Here is a 15,872-nt window from a genome sequence, read left to right as displayed (position 1 = left end):
CCCTCTCCTCTCCCCTCTCCCCTCTTCCCTCTCCCCTCTCCCCTCTCCCCTCTTCCCTCTCCTCTCCCCTCTTCCCTCTCCTCTCCCCTCTTCCCTCTCCTCTCCCCTCTTCCCTCTCCTCTCCCCTCTTCCCTCTCCTCTCCCCTCTTCCCTCTCCTCTCCCCTCTTCCCTCTCCTCTCCCCTCTTCCCTCTCCTCTCCCCTCTTCCCTCTCCTCTCCCCTCTTCCCTCTCCTCTCCTCTCTTCCCTCTCCTCTCCTCTCTTCCCTCTCCTCTCTTCCCTCTCCTCTCTTCCCTCTCCTCTCTTCCCTCTCCTCTCTTCCCTCTCCTCTCTTCCCTCTCCTCTCTTCCCTCTCCTCTCTTCCCTCTCCTCTCTTCCCTCTCCTCTCTTCCCTCTCCTCTCTTCCCTCTCCTCTCTTCCCTCTCCTCTCTTCCCTCTCCTCTCCTCTCTTCCCTCTCCTCTCCTCTCTTCCCTCTCCTCTCCTCTCTTCCCTCTCCTCTCCTCTCTTCCCTTCCCTCTCCTCTCTTCCCTTCCCTTCCCTTTCCTCTCCTCTCCTCTCTTCCCTTCCCTTTCCTCTCCTCTCTTCCCTTTCCTCTGCTCCCCTCTCTTCCCTTTCCTGTCCTCTGCTCTCCTCTCTTTCCTCTCCTCTCCTCTCTTCCCTCTCCTCTCCTCTCTTCCCTCTCCTCTCCTCTCTTCCCTCTCCTCTCTTCCCTCTCCTCTCTTCCCTCTCCTCTCTTCCCTCTCCTCTCTTCCCTCTCCTCTCTTCCCTCTCCTCTCTTCCCTCTCCTCTCTTCCCTCTCCCCTCTTCCCTCTCCCCTCTCCCCTCTCCCCTCTCCCCTCTCCCCCTCTCCCCTCTCCCCTCTCCCCTCTCCCCTCTCCCCTCTCCCCTCTCCCCTCTCCCCTCTCCCCTCTCCCCTCTCCCCTCTCCCCTCTCCTCTCCCCTCTTCCCTCTTCCCTCTTTCCTCCCCTCTCCCCTCTCCCCTCTTCCCTCTTCCCTCTCCTCTCCCCTCTCCCCTCTCCCCTCCCCTCTCCCCCTCTCCCCTCTCCCCTCTCCCCTCTCCCCTCTCCCCTCTCCCCTCTCCCCTCTCCCCTCTCCCCTCTCCCCTCTCCCCTCTTCTCTCCCCTCTCCCCTCTCCCCTCTCCCCTCTCCCCTCTCCCCTCTCCCCTCTCCCCTCTCCCCTCTCCCCTCTCCCCTCTTTCCTCTCCCCTCTTCCCTCTTCCCTCTTTCCTCTCCCCTCTTCCCTCTCCTCTCCCCTCTTCTCCCTCCAATTTATGTTGACACCCTGAGAATGTGTGCCTCCGTCTGCACCTTTTCTGTGTGTGTGCCTCCATGCATGTCTGTGCCTTGCTCACACTGACTTCGTTTCTCCCCTTCCCCTCCCCCTCCCCTCCCCCTCTGTGGGGATGGTTTGTGGTGGGAGTTTGGTTGTCAGCCTCCATGTGTAGATTTGATCAAACATTGTATGGGACAAAAGTTTGTCTTTGCAACCTTAAAAAGGCTGAGGAACAGCTATTCCTAACGTTTGGAACAACTTACAACTCACTGTTTCCCTTTCCTACAGTTACTTGCTCTGTCAGATATCTCTAGTTGTCTTGGAATTTTCTGACCCTAACTGTCTCAACGTGCATTTTCATCTCTCACTTCTGGTGCCCTCCTGAAAATATGGTCATGTGAAGTAATTAGGTTTTGAATTAAATTGAGTGGGAATTTGGCTAATCTTGTTAGTGCTCGCCTTTGTAAAATTTATCATTTCAGATTATTTGCATTCTACTAAGGGCAATCTTGAATGACTCCTTTGTCTTTAATATAAACCACTTCAATTTCCATTAATTGAGTGATTTGAGTATGTGTTAAATTTAATCATCATTTGCAGTATGGGAGTAAGGGGGCTACATTTTATCAACTCTATACCAGGTGTCTCAAGCTGGAATACAGAGACAAGCTGAACTGAAGAGGGATTGTGTAAAAACAAAAAAAAGCTGATCCTCCCATAAATCTCATTGCACCTGCTGATGTGTATGGGTTTCCCCCTTCAGTAAGATTCATTACTTTTGTTTATTTTTCTCTATCCAGGTTGCACGGACGATATTGTGACAAGTGACCACTCGCCAGCCTTTGGCACTTTTGAAGTCGGTGTGACATCACAGTTTGTATCCAAAAAGGGTGAGTGTATTCACATGGGGCATCAAAACAGGGAAGAGGCCATTCAGCCCATTGATGCTGTTCCACAAATCAGCAAAACTACAACGCTCTGTGCTTAGGCTAATCTATATAACCAAATCCCTTTATCCAAACAAAAACCACCCATCTGATTGTTGATGTTCAGTGACCCCTGGAACTTTGGCACCGGAGAACGTTGCAAGTTTCCTTTGTGGCTGTCTTGAGTAGAATTGATTTGTGAATCAGGATGCTGAATGTGATCAAAGTGTTCAGATGATGCAGGGGTCACTGGTGGGGGATACTCCAGCCAGGCCAAGCCTGTTCACCTCCATCCTTTCCCTCTGCCCAAAGAATTGCAAGTGCCTTCAGGCGTTTAACTGAACCCATGCTGTTCCTCATTTTTGATACTAAATGCTGCACCATCAGAGCATCAGCACTAGGAAAGACACTACATTGTTGGAGAGGCAGTGCTGAAGGAGCATAATACTGTTTGAGCAGTGGTATTGTAGGCGACTGGCACTGCTGGCAGGGCTGTAGTGTAAATGTGTAACATTGTGAGAGGAGCAGTACAATGGAAGTGCCGCACTGTTGAAGCACAGCAACATAAGAGCAGTAGTAGGCTGTTCGACTGTTTGACACTGCTCTGCCATTTAGTATAATCATGGTTGATCCTTTGTTTCCATGCCATATTCCTGCTTTCTCCATATACTCCTTGATAACTTTAAAATCTAAAATGTTTCTATCTCTTTCATGAATATAGTGACCTGGCTTCCATTGTCTTCCGTGGTTGAGAATTTTACAGGTTGACTGCCCTTTAAGTAAAGAAATGTTTCCTCATCTCAGTCCTAAATGATCTATACCATAGATATAGAGGCATAGATAAAGTCGATAGTCAGAGGCTTTTTCCCAGGTTGGAAAGGTTAACTACAGAGGGCACAGGTTCAAGGTGAGAACCAGAAAGTTTTGGGAGAATTGCAGGGAAAATTTTTTGTGCAGGGGGTGGTGGATACCTGGAACGCACTGCCAATGCAGTTGGTGGAAGCAGGCATTTCAGCAATGTTTAAGGCATACTTGACAGACACATGAACAGGTGGTGAATAGAGGGTTAGGAACTGGTGCAGATTTGGTGGGCTGAAGGGCCTGTTCCTGTGCTATATTGTTCTTTGTTATTTTTTGTTCTTTGTATCCTGAGACTGTGCCTCAAAGTGATAGACTGCCCAACGAGAAAACCTATCCTCTCACATCTAGTCTGTTGTTCCTGTATAGAATTTTATAATGTTTCAATTAGATTTAATCATTGTTGTAAACTCTCGTGATTGCAGGCCCAGTTGAACCAATCTCTCCTCATTTGACTGTCCTGCCATTTCCAGTATCAGCTTTGTGAACCTCTGTTGCACTCCCTGCTTGACAAGAATATCCTCAAAACTGTTAGAATTACTTCATATGTGGTCCCATCAAGACCCAATGTAACTGCAAGTGGCTCAGGGTTAGCACCAGAGAACCAGGTTCGATTCCACCCTCTCCTAACTGTCTCTGTGGACTTTGCGCATTCTCCTTGTCTCCGAGTTTCCACTGGGTGCTCTGGTTTCCTCCCACAGCCCAAAGATGTGCAGATTAGATGGATTGGCTATACTCTGCTGCCCTACTGTCCACGGGTGTGTACGTTAGATGGATTGGCCGTGGGAAATGCTGGGTTATAGAGAATGGTTAGAGGGATGTCTCTGGTTGGTATGCTCTTCGGAGGGGTGGTGTGGACTTGTTGAGCCAATTGGTCTGTTTCCACGCTGTGGGGGTTCAATGATTCTATGCAGTGAAACATCCCTACTTCTCAACTCAAATCATCTTGCAAAGTAGGCCAACATACCATTTGCCTAAATAACAAGGTGTCGAGCTGGATGAACACAAGCCAAGCACATCATAGGAGCAGAAAGACTGACGTTTTGGGCATAGACCCTTTATCGTTACTCACTGTTTACCTTCATTGATGGGTGCAAAGATTACCAGATCCCTTTGTACATCCACCATTTAAATAATAATGTCTTCCTGCTGTTCACATCAAAGTATTTAAGTTTCACATTTACCAAGATTATTCTGAATCTGTTGTGTTTGCCCACTCACTCAACTTGTCTAGATCACCCTGAAGCCTCCTTGCACCCTCCTCACAACTCTCAATTTAGACTTGTTTTGTGTTAATTTCTTTCTTGGAAGTATGGCATTAGATTCCCTTATCTAAGCTATTTATAGACTCAGCAGTTAAGCACTGATCCCAGTAGCCACTGCCTGCCACAAAGATAAAGCTAAATTTATTCTGGTTTCCAGTCAGTCAACCAATTCTCAATCGATGCCAGTATGTTACCCCTATCCCATGTGCTTTAATTTTGTCTGCGAGCATGTTGTTCACATTTATCTATGCATCCGCAGTGATCTGCTGTACTTCAGTCAAGCATGATTTCCCTTTTATAAATCCATGCTGATTTTGTCTAATCCCATTAATGCTCTGCAAGTGTTTTGTTAGCATGTTATAGGGGAGCACGAGGGTAATGTCACACAAATGGCAGGACATGGCAGTTTTGCCATGGTGGCAGGGAAAGTCCCACACTGTCTGGAGTACTTAAGCATTGCACTGCTGGCCCCTACTGGGGAAGTACCACATCATCAGAGGGCCATTATGAATGGAGTTTTGCACTGTTGTTGGGTCATTATTGAGGATTACTACACTTGGAGAGTCAGTATCGAGGGAGTGCAGCATTGCTGGAGGGTTGGTTTGTCAGATGAGATGTTAAACTGAAATACTGTTTTACCCCTCAATCAGATGCAAAAGGTTTCATAGCACTGGTGTCTTTTTCAATATCTATGCCTTAACCAAAATCAGAAAAAAACAGATTATCTGGTCATGCAGTGTGGTCGTGGTCTGAGCTACCACCTGTCATCACTGATTATAAAAATAACACCTCAGTTATTTACTCACCAAGTGGGTGTTGAGAATGTGTAATTCTGTGCCACGTAGCACAGGTTAATGCATGAGTGTCATGGAACTGTAATTGAATGTGAGTTGAGGAGTCATGAGCATTTATATGAAGATTATAGATCTGTTGAACTGAATGGATTGCATGAATTAAAAGCAGTGTAGAGTGAACAACAAGCATCTTGACAGTTCAGTAGCTTGGAAGATAGTGCTTTGACTGAGAGTGAGCTTTTGATGTCCGTAGCTGCACATGAATCAGTCGCGGTATTTTGTGATTGTGTGTTGCAGACAAATATAAAGAGACTCCGTCAGTCAATATGAATGTGAGCAGCCTATTATTTGTGTTCTATATTGTGTTACTTGAAGCAGCTGGAATTGTTGACTGGGGTCACAGCTGATGCAAGTGCAGACATCCATGACAACGGTGATAATGTGAATGCAATCGCTTATCATTCACGCTTGATCCACTAAAGGTGCTTCTGACAAACTCAACACGCTGGTCTGCTACGGTTAGCTGGTGAAGAGTGAAGCTTGTCACTGAAAATAGCTGAGAATATGGACGTGATCAACAGTGCATTATGATCCAGGCTTTGTTAGAATGTGACCATCTCGTTGAAGGGTCATGGTAGCAGAATCATTACATTACTCAACTAGTAATCCAAAGGCAGAACAGTCCCACTGTGGCAACTAGGAAGTTTAATTGAAGTTCATTCAAAAGAGCCAGAGAATGTAAAGGTACTGTCATTAAAACCTAACCAGTTCTCTAAAGTCCTTAAAGTAAATAAATTTGCTGTACTTGTCTGCTCAGGGCCTGTGAGATTCCAGACCCACAGCAATGTAGTTCACACTTAACTGTCCTCTGAAACAGCCGAGCAAATACTCATTTGTGATATAAGTAGTAAATGATGACCTTGCCAATGACACCAGCATCTCTCGAATAGTTTTAAAAAGATCTAAAACTAAGTACCACTGATTTTAAAATGGCTTGTGTCTTGCTCAAGTTGCTAAATGAAAAACTAGGATCCTAACTGGATGTGAGTTTGCTCACTGAGCTGGAAGGTTAGTTTTCAGACATTCACTTTTTTTTTAATTTGAAAAAATATACTTTATTCATAGAATGTACAAAAAATAAAACATTTATACACCTACCCAGTCATGCAAGCCACTCCGGGTTACCCGGGGGTACATACACCAACTAAAGGAAAAAAACAAAACAGAGAAAAAAAAACAAAGCAAAGAAACCGCCCCGGCAGTCGTCACCCTGCACAGTCCCAGTTGGCCCCCTGACCAGTTGGGGAAGGCGCCAGCTGGGCCCAGTTACCAGATAGGATTCTTTTCCCTTTTCTGGACGAGGGGGCTCATACGGTGGTCTTTCCCCACCGCGCCTTGGCGGCGGCTGCCCCAAGCTTTAGCGCGTCCCTCAGCATGTAGCCCTGGACCTTGGAGTGCGCCAGTCTGCAACACTCGGTCGGGGTCAGTTCTTTCAGCTGGCAGACCAGCAAGTTGCGGGCAGACCAAAGAGTGTCTTTCACCGCATTGATGGTCTTCCAGGCGCAGTTGATGTTGGTCTCGTTGTGCGTCCCTGGAAACAGCCTGTAGAGCACGGAGTCCCGCGTCACGGAGCTGCTCGGGACGAGCCTCGACAAATACTACTGCATCCCCCTCCAGACCTCCTGCGCATAGGCACACTCCAGAAGGAGGTGATCGACAGTCTCGTCCCCCCCCGCCGCAGCCACCTCGAGGGCAGCGTGCAGTGGTGCAGAGATTCCGGGCATGCATAAAGGATCTCACTGGCAGAGCCTCTCTCATCGCCAGTCAAGCAATGTCCTTGTGCTTGTTTGAAAGTTCTGGCGATGAGGCATTCTGCTAAACGACTTTGGCAGTCTGCGTGGGGAACCACACGACGGGATCCACCCTCTCCTTTTCCCGAAGGGTCCTGAGGATACTATGTGCTGACCACTGCCTGACGGCCTTGTGGTCAAAGGTGTTTCCTTTCAAAAATTTCTCCACAAAGGACAGGTGGTAGGGGACGGTCCAACTACTCGGAGCATTCCGCGGCAACGAGGCCAGGCCCATCCTTCGCAACACCGGGGACAGGTAGAACCTCAGTAAGTAGTGACACTTGGTGTTTGCGTACTGAGGATCTACGCACAGCTTGATGCAGCCGCACACAAAGGTAGCCGACAGGGCGAGGGTGGCGTTCGGTACGCCCTTTCCCCCATTTCCCAGGTCTTTGTACATGGTGTCTCTGCGGACCCGGTCCATCCTCGACCCCCAAATGAAGTGGAAGATGGCCCGGGTGACCGCAGCGGCGCAGGACCAGGTAATAGGCCAGGCCTGCGCCACATACAACAGTACCGAAAGCCCCTCGCACCTGACAACCAGGTTCTTAACCGCGATGGAGAGGGACCGGAGCGTCCACCTGCCCAGCTTCTGCTTCAGTTTGGTGATACGCTCCTCCCAAGTCTTAGTGCATGCCCCAGCTCCACCAAACCAAACACCCAGCACCTTCAGGTAGTCTGTTCTGACGGTGAAGGGGATGAAGGAGCAGTCGTCCCAGTTCCCAAAGAACATGACCTCTCTCTTACCCCTATTGACTTTGGCACCCGAGGCCAGTTCAAACTGGCCGCAGATGTCCAACAGCCTACTCACCGACCGACGATCGGTGCAGAAGATGGCGACATCGTCCATGTACAGGGGAGGTCTTGACCTGAAGGCCTCCGCTGCCTGGGATAGTCACGCCCTTCAGGCTCACATCCTTCCTGATGGAGGTGGCGAAGGGCTCCACACAGCACACAAACAAGGCAGGGGAGAGAGCGGGAGGCCCTGCCTGACTCCAGATCTGACGGGAAAACTGTCTGATTCCCACCCGTTGATCGAGACTGCGCTAATGATGTTGGCGTAGAGCAGCTGGATCCAATTGCGGATGCCCTCCCCGAACCCCAGTTTGGAGAGGACGTCCCTCATGTAAGCATGAGAGACCCTGTCGAAGGCCTTCTCCTCGTCCAGGCTGACGAGGCAGGTGTCCACCCGTCTGTCCTGTACGTAGGCGATGGTATCCCTGATGAGCGCGAGGCTCTCGGCGATCTTCCTGTCTGGCACAGCACAGGTTTGGTCAGGGTGAATCACTGACTCCAGGACAGACCTGACCCGGTTGACAATGACCTTGGCCAGGATTTTGTAGTCCACGTTCAAAAGTGAAATGGGACGCCAATTCTTAATTTCTTCCCTCTCCCCCTTCCTCTTGTAAATGAGGTTGATGACGCCCTTCCTCATGGACTTGCACATTTCCCCTGCCCGAAGCGCACTATTGTACACCTCCAGCAGGTCCTGGCCGACCAGGCCCCACAGAGCAGAATACAGCTCGACCGGTAAGCCGTCGCTTCCGGGAGTCCTATTCCTCTGCAAGGACTTGAGGGCTCTGGCCAGCTCGTCCAGGGATATCGGCCGGTCCAGCCACTCCCTCGTGCCGTCGTCTAAGACCTCCGTGATCGACGACAGGAACGACTCGGAGGCCGTGCTGTCCGTGGGCTTCGTGTCGTACAGTCCGGCATAGAAGGATCTGCTGATCCTCAAAATGTCGGGCCGAGACGACGTCACCGAGCCGTCGTCCTCCTTCAGCCGGCTAAGCACAGAGCTCTCTTTGTGCACCTTCTGAAAGAAGAAACGCAAGCACGTCTCGTCCTGCTCCACGGAGCGGACCCTGGACCGGAAGATTATCCTGGAGGCCTCCGCGGCGAAGAGTGAGGCTTGCTGGCCCCTCACCTCGCGGAGGTCCTCTGTGACATCGACCCCCATCAACTGCAGAAGGAGCAGGTTCTGCACCCTTTTCTGGAGTCGCGACAGCTTTCCCCGCCTCTCTCTTGCCTTCTGAACACCCTTGAGGACAAAGAACCTCTTGATGTTCTCCTTCACTGTCTCCCACCAGTCGCCTGGAGACTCAGAGGGGTTTCACGGTTCTCCAACCGGCGTACTCCCTCTTAAGCTCCTCGACGTTCTCTGGGGTCAACAGAGTCGTGTTGAGCTTCCACGTCCCCTTGCCGGCCTGCTGGTCGTCCTGTAAGTGACAGTCGGCCAACAGGAGGCAGTGGTCAGAGAAGAACACCGGCGGACCTGACCGAGAATGTCCGTGACACAAACAGGAAGTCTATCCTTGAGCGGATAGACCTGTCTGGCCGCGACCAGGTGTACCTCTGCTGCGCTCCGTCTGCAGGGGTGCTGAAGACGTCGAGCAGCTTGGCGTCCTTCACCGTGCCCATCAGGAATCTGGACGTGACGTCCAGTTGACTCCCCCCACCCGCTGTCCCCACGCCGGATCTTCCATCTGCATCAATGATGCACTTGAAGTCTCCGCCTAGGATGACCGGCCTGGACGTAGCCAGCAGGGGTGAAAGCCGCTGCAGGACGGCCAACCGCTCACTCCGTACTGCTGGGGCGTACACGTTGATCAGCCTCAGGGGAGCATTCCTGTAGGTGATGTCAGCCACTAGGAGGCGCCCCCCCCCCACCACCACCTGAACTTGAGAGATGGTGAAGTCACGCCCCCGCAGCAGAATAGCCAGGCCCGAGGAGCGAGTTACCCCCCGACCAGATCGAAGGCCCACAGGTCCAGGCGCCGGACCATTTCCCGTACCTGCCGAGGTGCGGTATCCCGCACTCCTGCAGAAACAGGAGGTCCGCCTTGATGGTGGTCAGGTAGGCCAACGTGGACACACATCTCGCGGTTGACTTGACGCTGCGCACATTAATGCTCGCAATTCGTACCCCCATTGAGGGCAGTGACCGCAGTACCCTCCCCAAGTCCAAGGTCCAGCCTCTCCATCTGTCCCTTCATGCCCATTGCCTGGGCAAACTGCTGGACGCTCTCCGGGCTCAGGAAACCGTCCATGCTGCCTTCCGGGTGGCATCCCCCCGTCAGGGGTGCGGAGGCAGGAGGGTCCGGCTCCGCGTCAGGCTGGGGACGCGCTGTTTCCTCCTTCCCGCCTGGAAGTTCCGGGGGGCCCTCCAGTGCTCCAGCAGCACTTGACTGGGTGTCGGAGGGAGCCTCAGGACGCCTCCCGTCACCTGGAAGCGGGGTGCTGCTTTCCTTCCCCCTCGAGACCTTTAACTTCTGCTTCGGGTGGGCCCTCTCCGAATCCTCCTCGTCAGAGGAGCTCTTATAGCCCCCCTGTAGCTGCCTCTTCCCGCCTGATGGTTGCGGTTCCTGGGCCCGTCGACGCACCTTCCTCCTCGCTTTCCGGACTGTTGTCCACTCCCCTGGGTCGCCTGTCGCCGCCTCCATTGGCTCCGGGTTGTCGGGGGGGGATCGGAGCCTGCAGGGCTGGGCCCTCCTGCACGGCCTGGCCCTCCTGCACATTAGTGGGGCCCTTGCTGGGCCCTGGTGCCTTCCTCTCCTCCGGGGGGGGGCTGGCCCCGCATTTCCCCTGCCGGCGACCTGGGCGTAGGTGGTACCCCGCCGCGGGCATGCCCTATAGAAGTGGCCCGCTTCCCCGCAAAGGTTGCAGCTTTTCTCTTGTGGGCAATCCTTTGCAAGGTGTCCCTCCTCCCCGCAGTTCCTGCAGATGGTGGCTTTGCAGTCGGCCGCCATGTGACCTGACCTACCACAGGCATGGCAGACTTTAGGTTGCCCTGCATAGGTCAGGTAGCCCCTGCTCCCGCCGATCGCGAAGCTGGACAGTGGGTGTGCGACATTCCCATCTGCGCCCATCCTCAGCGTCACCTTGACCTGCCTCTTACTCGTCCAGATGCCAAAGGGGTCCACGACGTCAGTTAGGTCCCCTTCCACCTACCCAGTCATGCAAGCCACTCCGAGGAAGGTCAGGACATCAACTGCTAGCACATGCGGGTTGTACATGTGTACAGTCACCATATGGCTCTTCTGTGCTGGCATCACAAACAGTGGGACAGCGGTCAATACAGAGAGGGGGCCCTCACCTCCTTTCTCCTTGAAAACCTCCAGGAAGCGCTCGCAAAGCTTGGCACTCCGGAAGGTCACGTCGTAAAAACCTCCTCCGGGGAAATCCTGCAGGCAGTAAATGTCCGCAGCAGCGAACCCACAACAGTCCATCAGGACCCTCTTCACGAAGAAGGTGCGGTCCACAGGTGCACCTTCATCCACCTTCTTTACAGAAACACGGATGGTGTTCCAGACCCCCTGACATGGGGCACGAGCACTTGCCACAGCCTTCGTTGCAGGTTGGCTGCTCCCCTGAACCAGCGTTAGGCCGAAGCCAGCATTAAGATCCACTGGTCGCAAGGGTGCACAGCCAACCCGACGTCCTCCTTTCACCTCCAAGACAGCACTCTCCTCCTCTCGGTCCACAAGAGAGTGGGTCTTTATTGTGTTCCGGATGTAAGCTGGTTCACTGAGCTGTAAGGCTTGTTCCCAGATGTTTCGTCACCATTCTAGGTAACATCATCACTGAGCCTCCGGTAAAGCGCTGGTGTTATGTCCTGCTTTCTATTTATCTGTTTAGGTTTCCTTAGGTTTGTGATGTCATTTCCTGTTCTTTTTCTCAGGGGATGATTTGGAGCCCATCTACCAATGTGTTTGCTGATGGAGTTCCGGTTGGAATGCCATGCTTCTAGGAATTCTTGTGGACAAGCCAAACGGAGACACGCACGAGAATTCCTAGAGGCATGGCATTCCAACCGGAACTCCATCAGCAAACACATTGATTTGGAGCCCATCTACCATCCTCTGAGAAAAAGAACAGGAAATGACATCACCAATGCAGGAAATGACATCACAACCCCAAGGAAACCTAACCAGATAAATAGAAAGCAGGACATAACACCAGTGCTTCGTCGAAGGCTCACTGATGTTACCTAGAATGGTGACGAAACGTCTGAAAACTAACCTTCCAGCTCAGCGAGCAAACTCACATCCAGAACCTCAACCTGAGCTACAAATCTTATCAAAACTCGCTAGGATCCTAACTGTTAACCATGGTTGCAGTTTGAGCTGGATCTGACTCTGGCTGGCATCAGCAATCTCTGGATAGCCTTGGGACCATATTTGGGAGTCGTCTGGTCTTGAGATGAGCCTTTCACAAGCCAGCAGACCCAGAATTGAGGCAGCAGTTATTCAAAACCAGCACCGGTTGGTTAGTCATGTTGTATGAGCTTAATCACGACATACATCATAAAAATGATACTTTATTTACTCAGCCTGGGTGTTGAGAATGTGAAATTCCCTGTCACATGATTGAGGCGCATGGCACAGACTAATGCATGAGTTTCACAGAAAATGCTCTAGAGTTGTTCTAAGGAGTCTGCCATCTCCACCAGGAGATCCTGTCTTGTGATGTAGATAATTGGAGCAGGAGTAGGCCATTCAGCCCATCAAGCTTATCTCATCATGCAACACGATAATGGCTGGTCCTCTGTCTCAATGCTGCAATCCTACTCTCTCCCTTTCCCCTTTAAATTCTAGAAATCTATCTTTTATTTATGTTCAGTAACTCTGACGTCACTACCTTTTTCTGGTCAAGAATCCCACGACCTTGATCCCAAAAGATTGCTAAGAAAGAAGAGGTCTGGTACTTAGGTTTAACTAAAGCATTTTGGGGTGGGGTGCCCCTTATGTGAGTGATACAAACTAAGTATGATTATGTGGGTGACTGTATTAGATTGAATTAAGATTTAATATTCTTGTTTGTCACCTTCAGTCCGATTTGAGGAGATAGAGTAAGCAACTGCTGCACCTCAGGAATGAAAATGATTTTTTTTGTGGGGGGCACTGAGGAAATTAAGGGAATTGTTGATAATTGAAAGTTGTCGTGAAGGGTCAGTCGTGATGATGAATAGCAGGACAGGTTTGCAAGTCAACATATCCTGCTAAGACTTCTTGAATCTTTATATTTTTGTCCAGCAAGATGTTTCATAAAAGCACATAGAACCTTTATTGGTTTGAGTTTAGAGCTTGGGAAATCCTGTTAGAACTGTACAAGGTTGAGACCACACCTGGAGTGCTGCGTACCGTGTTGGTCCCTGTTTTTAAAATCGGATATATTGGCATATGGAGGCTAACTAGAAGATACCCACTTGGCTGATCCCCGGGATGAAGGCGTTGACTTATCTAGAATGGCTAAACAGGTTAGTTCCTTATTCATTTAGAATTCAGAAGAATAAGGATTATCTTATTGAAATACATGAGATTCTGAGAGGACTTGGTAAGTATTGAGAGTATGTTTCCATAAATGGGAAAATCTCAAACTAGGGGACATAGTTCCAGAACAAGGGAACTCTCATTTAAAACTGAAATGGAAGGGATTTATTCTCCCAGAGGGTAATGAATGTCTGGAGTTGTCTACAGTAGAGTGTTGTGGAGGTGAGATAATTGAAGGACTTTAAAGAGGAAATAGATTCTTTTGAAGCATCAAGGAGTGAAGGGCTACGGTTAGTTAGCATGAAAGAGGAGATGACGCCCTCAGGCCAATCAGCCATGATTGAATGATAGGACTAGGTTGAAGAGCCACATGGACAACTCCTCCTGTTTCTTGTGTTATGTTCTCACCTAGCCCTGGACTCGGTGATGTTACTAACAAGATGAGAAATCGGTCTGGCTGTTTGTAACTCATTGTTGGCTCATCTTTATACGCAGGTCTCTCCAAAACATCTGACCAGGCTTACATTGACTTTGAGAATATTGAAGCCATCGTAAAAACTGCCAGCAGGACTAAGTTCTTCATTGAGTTCTACTCTACCTGTCTGGAAGGTGAGTGATTACAAACTGAAGCCCCAGCTCTTACTTCCTTGAGCCTCCTGTCTCCATTCTGTCTCCCCTTTCATCACACCCTGCTGTCCTCCTCTTCTCCCTTCTCCACATCCCTCACGAAAATTGACACCACCACCACACCACACCCCCCTGCCCCCCACCACCAGCCCCATTCTTTACTGCTGCAGAAAACAAACAGTATTTCATGTTTCTTGAGTTGTCTGCATAAATTGGCTCTTTAAGTCCAGTTATGAACAGTCTATGCTAACTGGAGGCTTGAAGTACCCAAGAAGCATCTGGGGTTTAACCAGCCCCTTCAGGGGGAGACGGTGATGTAGTGGAAATGTCACCAGATTAGTAATCCAGGGACCCAGGCTAATGTATTCAAAACCAAAAAGGGAGCAGGTAGAATTGCTCAGTTGAAGGGCTCCTCTAATGAGGAAGGGTTGGGTACGTTTTTTTGTTCTGTATCCATTGGGGTTTAGAAGAATGAGAGATGATCTTTTTATGAAACATTTTAAATCCTGAGAAGGGTGACTTACTCCTATTCGTAGCTCGTACATTTCTTTAGGAAAGAATATCGCCTAACCTTTGTAATCAATTGTGGGACGTTGGTGGCCGAGCACTTCTTCCCCATTCCTCGTTATCCATGGGACAGTGATGGTGAGTCACCTTTTTGAATCACTGCAGTCCATGTGCTGTAGATAGACCCACAATGCAACTGGGGGGGGGCGTTCAGTGATAATAGCGCCATTCAATGTCAAGGAGCAATGGATACGTTGTCTCTTATTGGACATGGTCATAGCCTGACATTTATGTGGTGTGTGCGATAGTAGGAGCTGCAGATGCTGGAGAATCTGAGATAACAAGGTGTAGAGCTGGATGAACACAGCAGGCCAAGCAGCATCAGAGGAGCAGGAAGGCTGACGTTTCGGGCCGAGACCCTTCTTCAGAAGAGGTGGTGTGACTTGTCACTTTTGACTTTGCAGCCGAAGCCTGGGTATTGCTTGTGTCTTGTGGCATTTGGACACGGACAGCTTCAGTCTGTCTGAGGGGGTTGACCTGAGTCTGCACTCTGTGATGCTACAGACTGCTCCCTCTTGTGGATGAACAGGCCACTGAGGTGAATGCAGCTGTGAATTTACAATAAATGCGGGTCTTGACATTGAGATCTTTCTGAAGAAAGAATTAAGTTTTTTTTTGAAAAGAAAAATGGTCACTCTGCAGTGTTCCAAGAAAGGTCTTTTTAAAATATTATTTAAGGCTTTATTTTGCTTTTTAATCTAATTTCACTGATCCAGTCCATATTACGTGGCCGGAATCTGAGTGCTGTGTTCCATTGCAGGAATGCCAAATCAGTGAGGATAGGAGCCCAACTGGTCCAGACAGATCCTTGGACACAATTTGTATCTGGGAGAAAAATATCAGTCCATTTGGTTCTCTCATGGACTTGTGGGAAAGTTTTGCTACAGCTGTACAGGGCTTCATTGAGACCTGGAATATTTTGTGCAGTTTTTGTCTCCTTAGCTGAGGAAAGATGTTGTTGGTATAGAAAGAGTACAGCAAAGCTTTATCAGACTGTTTCCTGAGACAGCTGGACAGATATGAGGAGAGCTGGAATGGGTTATGATTATATTTACTGGAGTTCAGAAGAATGAAGGTGAATCTCCTAGAAACCTACAAAAGTCTAATGGGACTAGACAGGGTAGATGCTGGAAGGATGTTCCCAATAACGGGGGAGTCCAGCGGTCACAGAAAAATGATACTAGGTAGGTCATTTAGGAATGAGATGAGAAATTTCTTCACCCAGAGAGTGGTGAGCCTGTTGAATTTTCCAGCCTGAGAAAGTAGCCGAGGCCAAAACGTTGTATGATTTCAAGAAAAAGGTGGATAGAGCCCTTGGAGTTAAAAGGATAAAAGAGCATGGAGGAAAGGCGACAACAGGCTGTTTAGTTATATAGTCATGCAGCATGGAAACAGATCCTTTTGATCTGTCTTGTCTGTGCCAACCAGGTATCACAATCTGAT

At 49.8% G+C, this 15,872-nt stretch overlaps 1 protein-coding gene across 2 annotated transcripts in view; it reads left to right on the top strand.

Moving 5' to 3' along the window:
* inppl1a (inositol polyphosphate phosphatase-like 1a) overlaps positions 1-15,872 on the top strand; it is a 268,648-nt gene that overhangs the window by 216,855 nt on the left and 35,921 nt on the right. For both annotated transcript variants that reach the window (XM_048533393.2, XM_048533395.2), the window contains exons 19-20: positions 2,074-2,163; positions 13,731-13,844. In XM_048533393.2, the coding sequence (XP_048389350.1) occupies positions 2,074-2,163; positions 13,731-13,844 (204 nt within the window). The remainder of the gene's footprint in view (positions 1-2,073; positions 2,164-13,730; positions 13,845-15,872) is intronic.

This window comes from Stegostoma tigrinum, chromosome 6, assembly GCF_030684315.1.
Source record: "Stegostoma tigrinum isolate sSteTig4 chromosome 6, sSteTig4.hap1, whole genome shotgun sequence".
NCBI classification, from domain to species: Eukaryota; Metazoa; Chordata; class Chondrichthyes; order Orectolobiformes; family Stegostomatidae; genus Stegostoma; species Stegostoma tigrinum.
The sequence above is the reverse complement of the archived record's forward strand: the minus strand, read 5'-3'. Positions and strand labels throughout refer to the sequence as shown.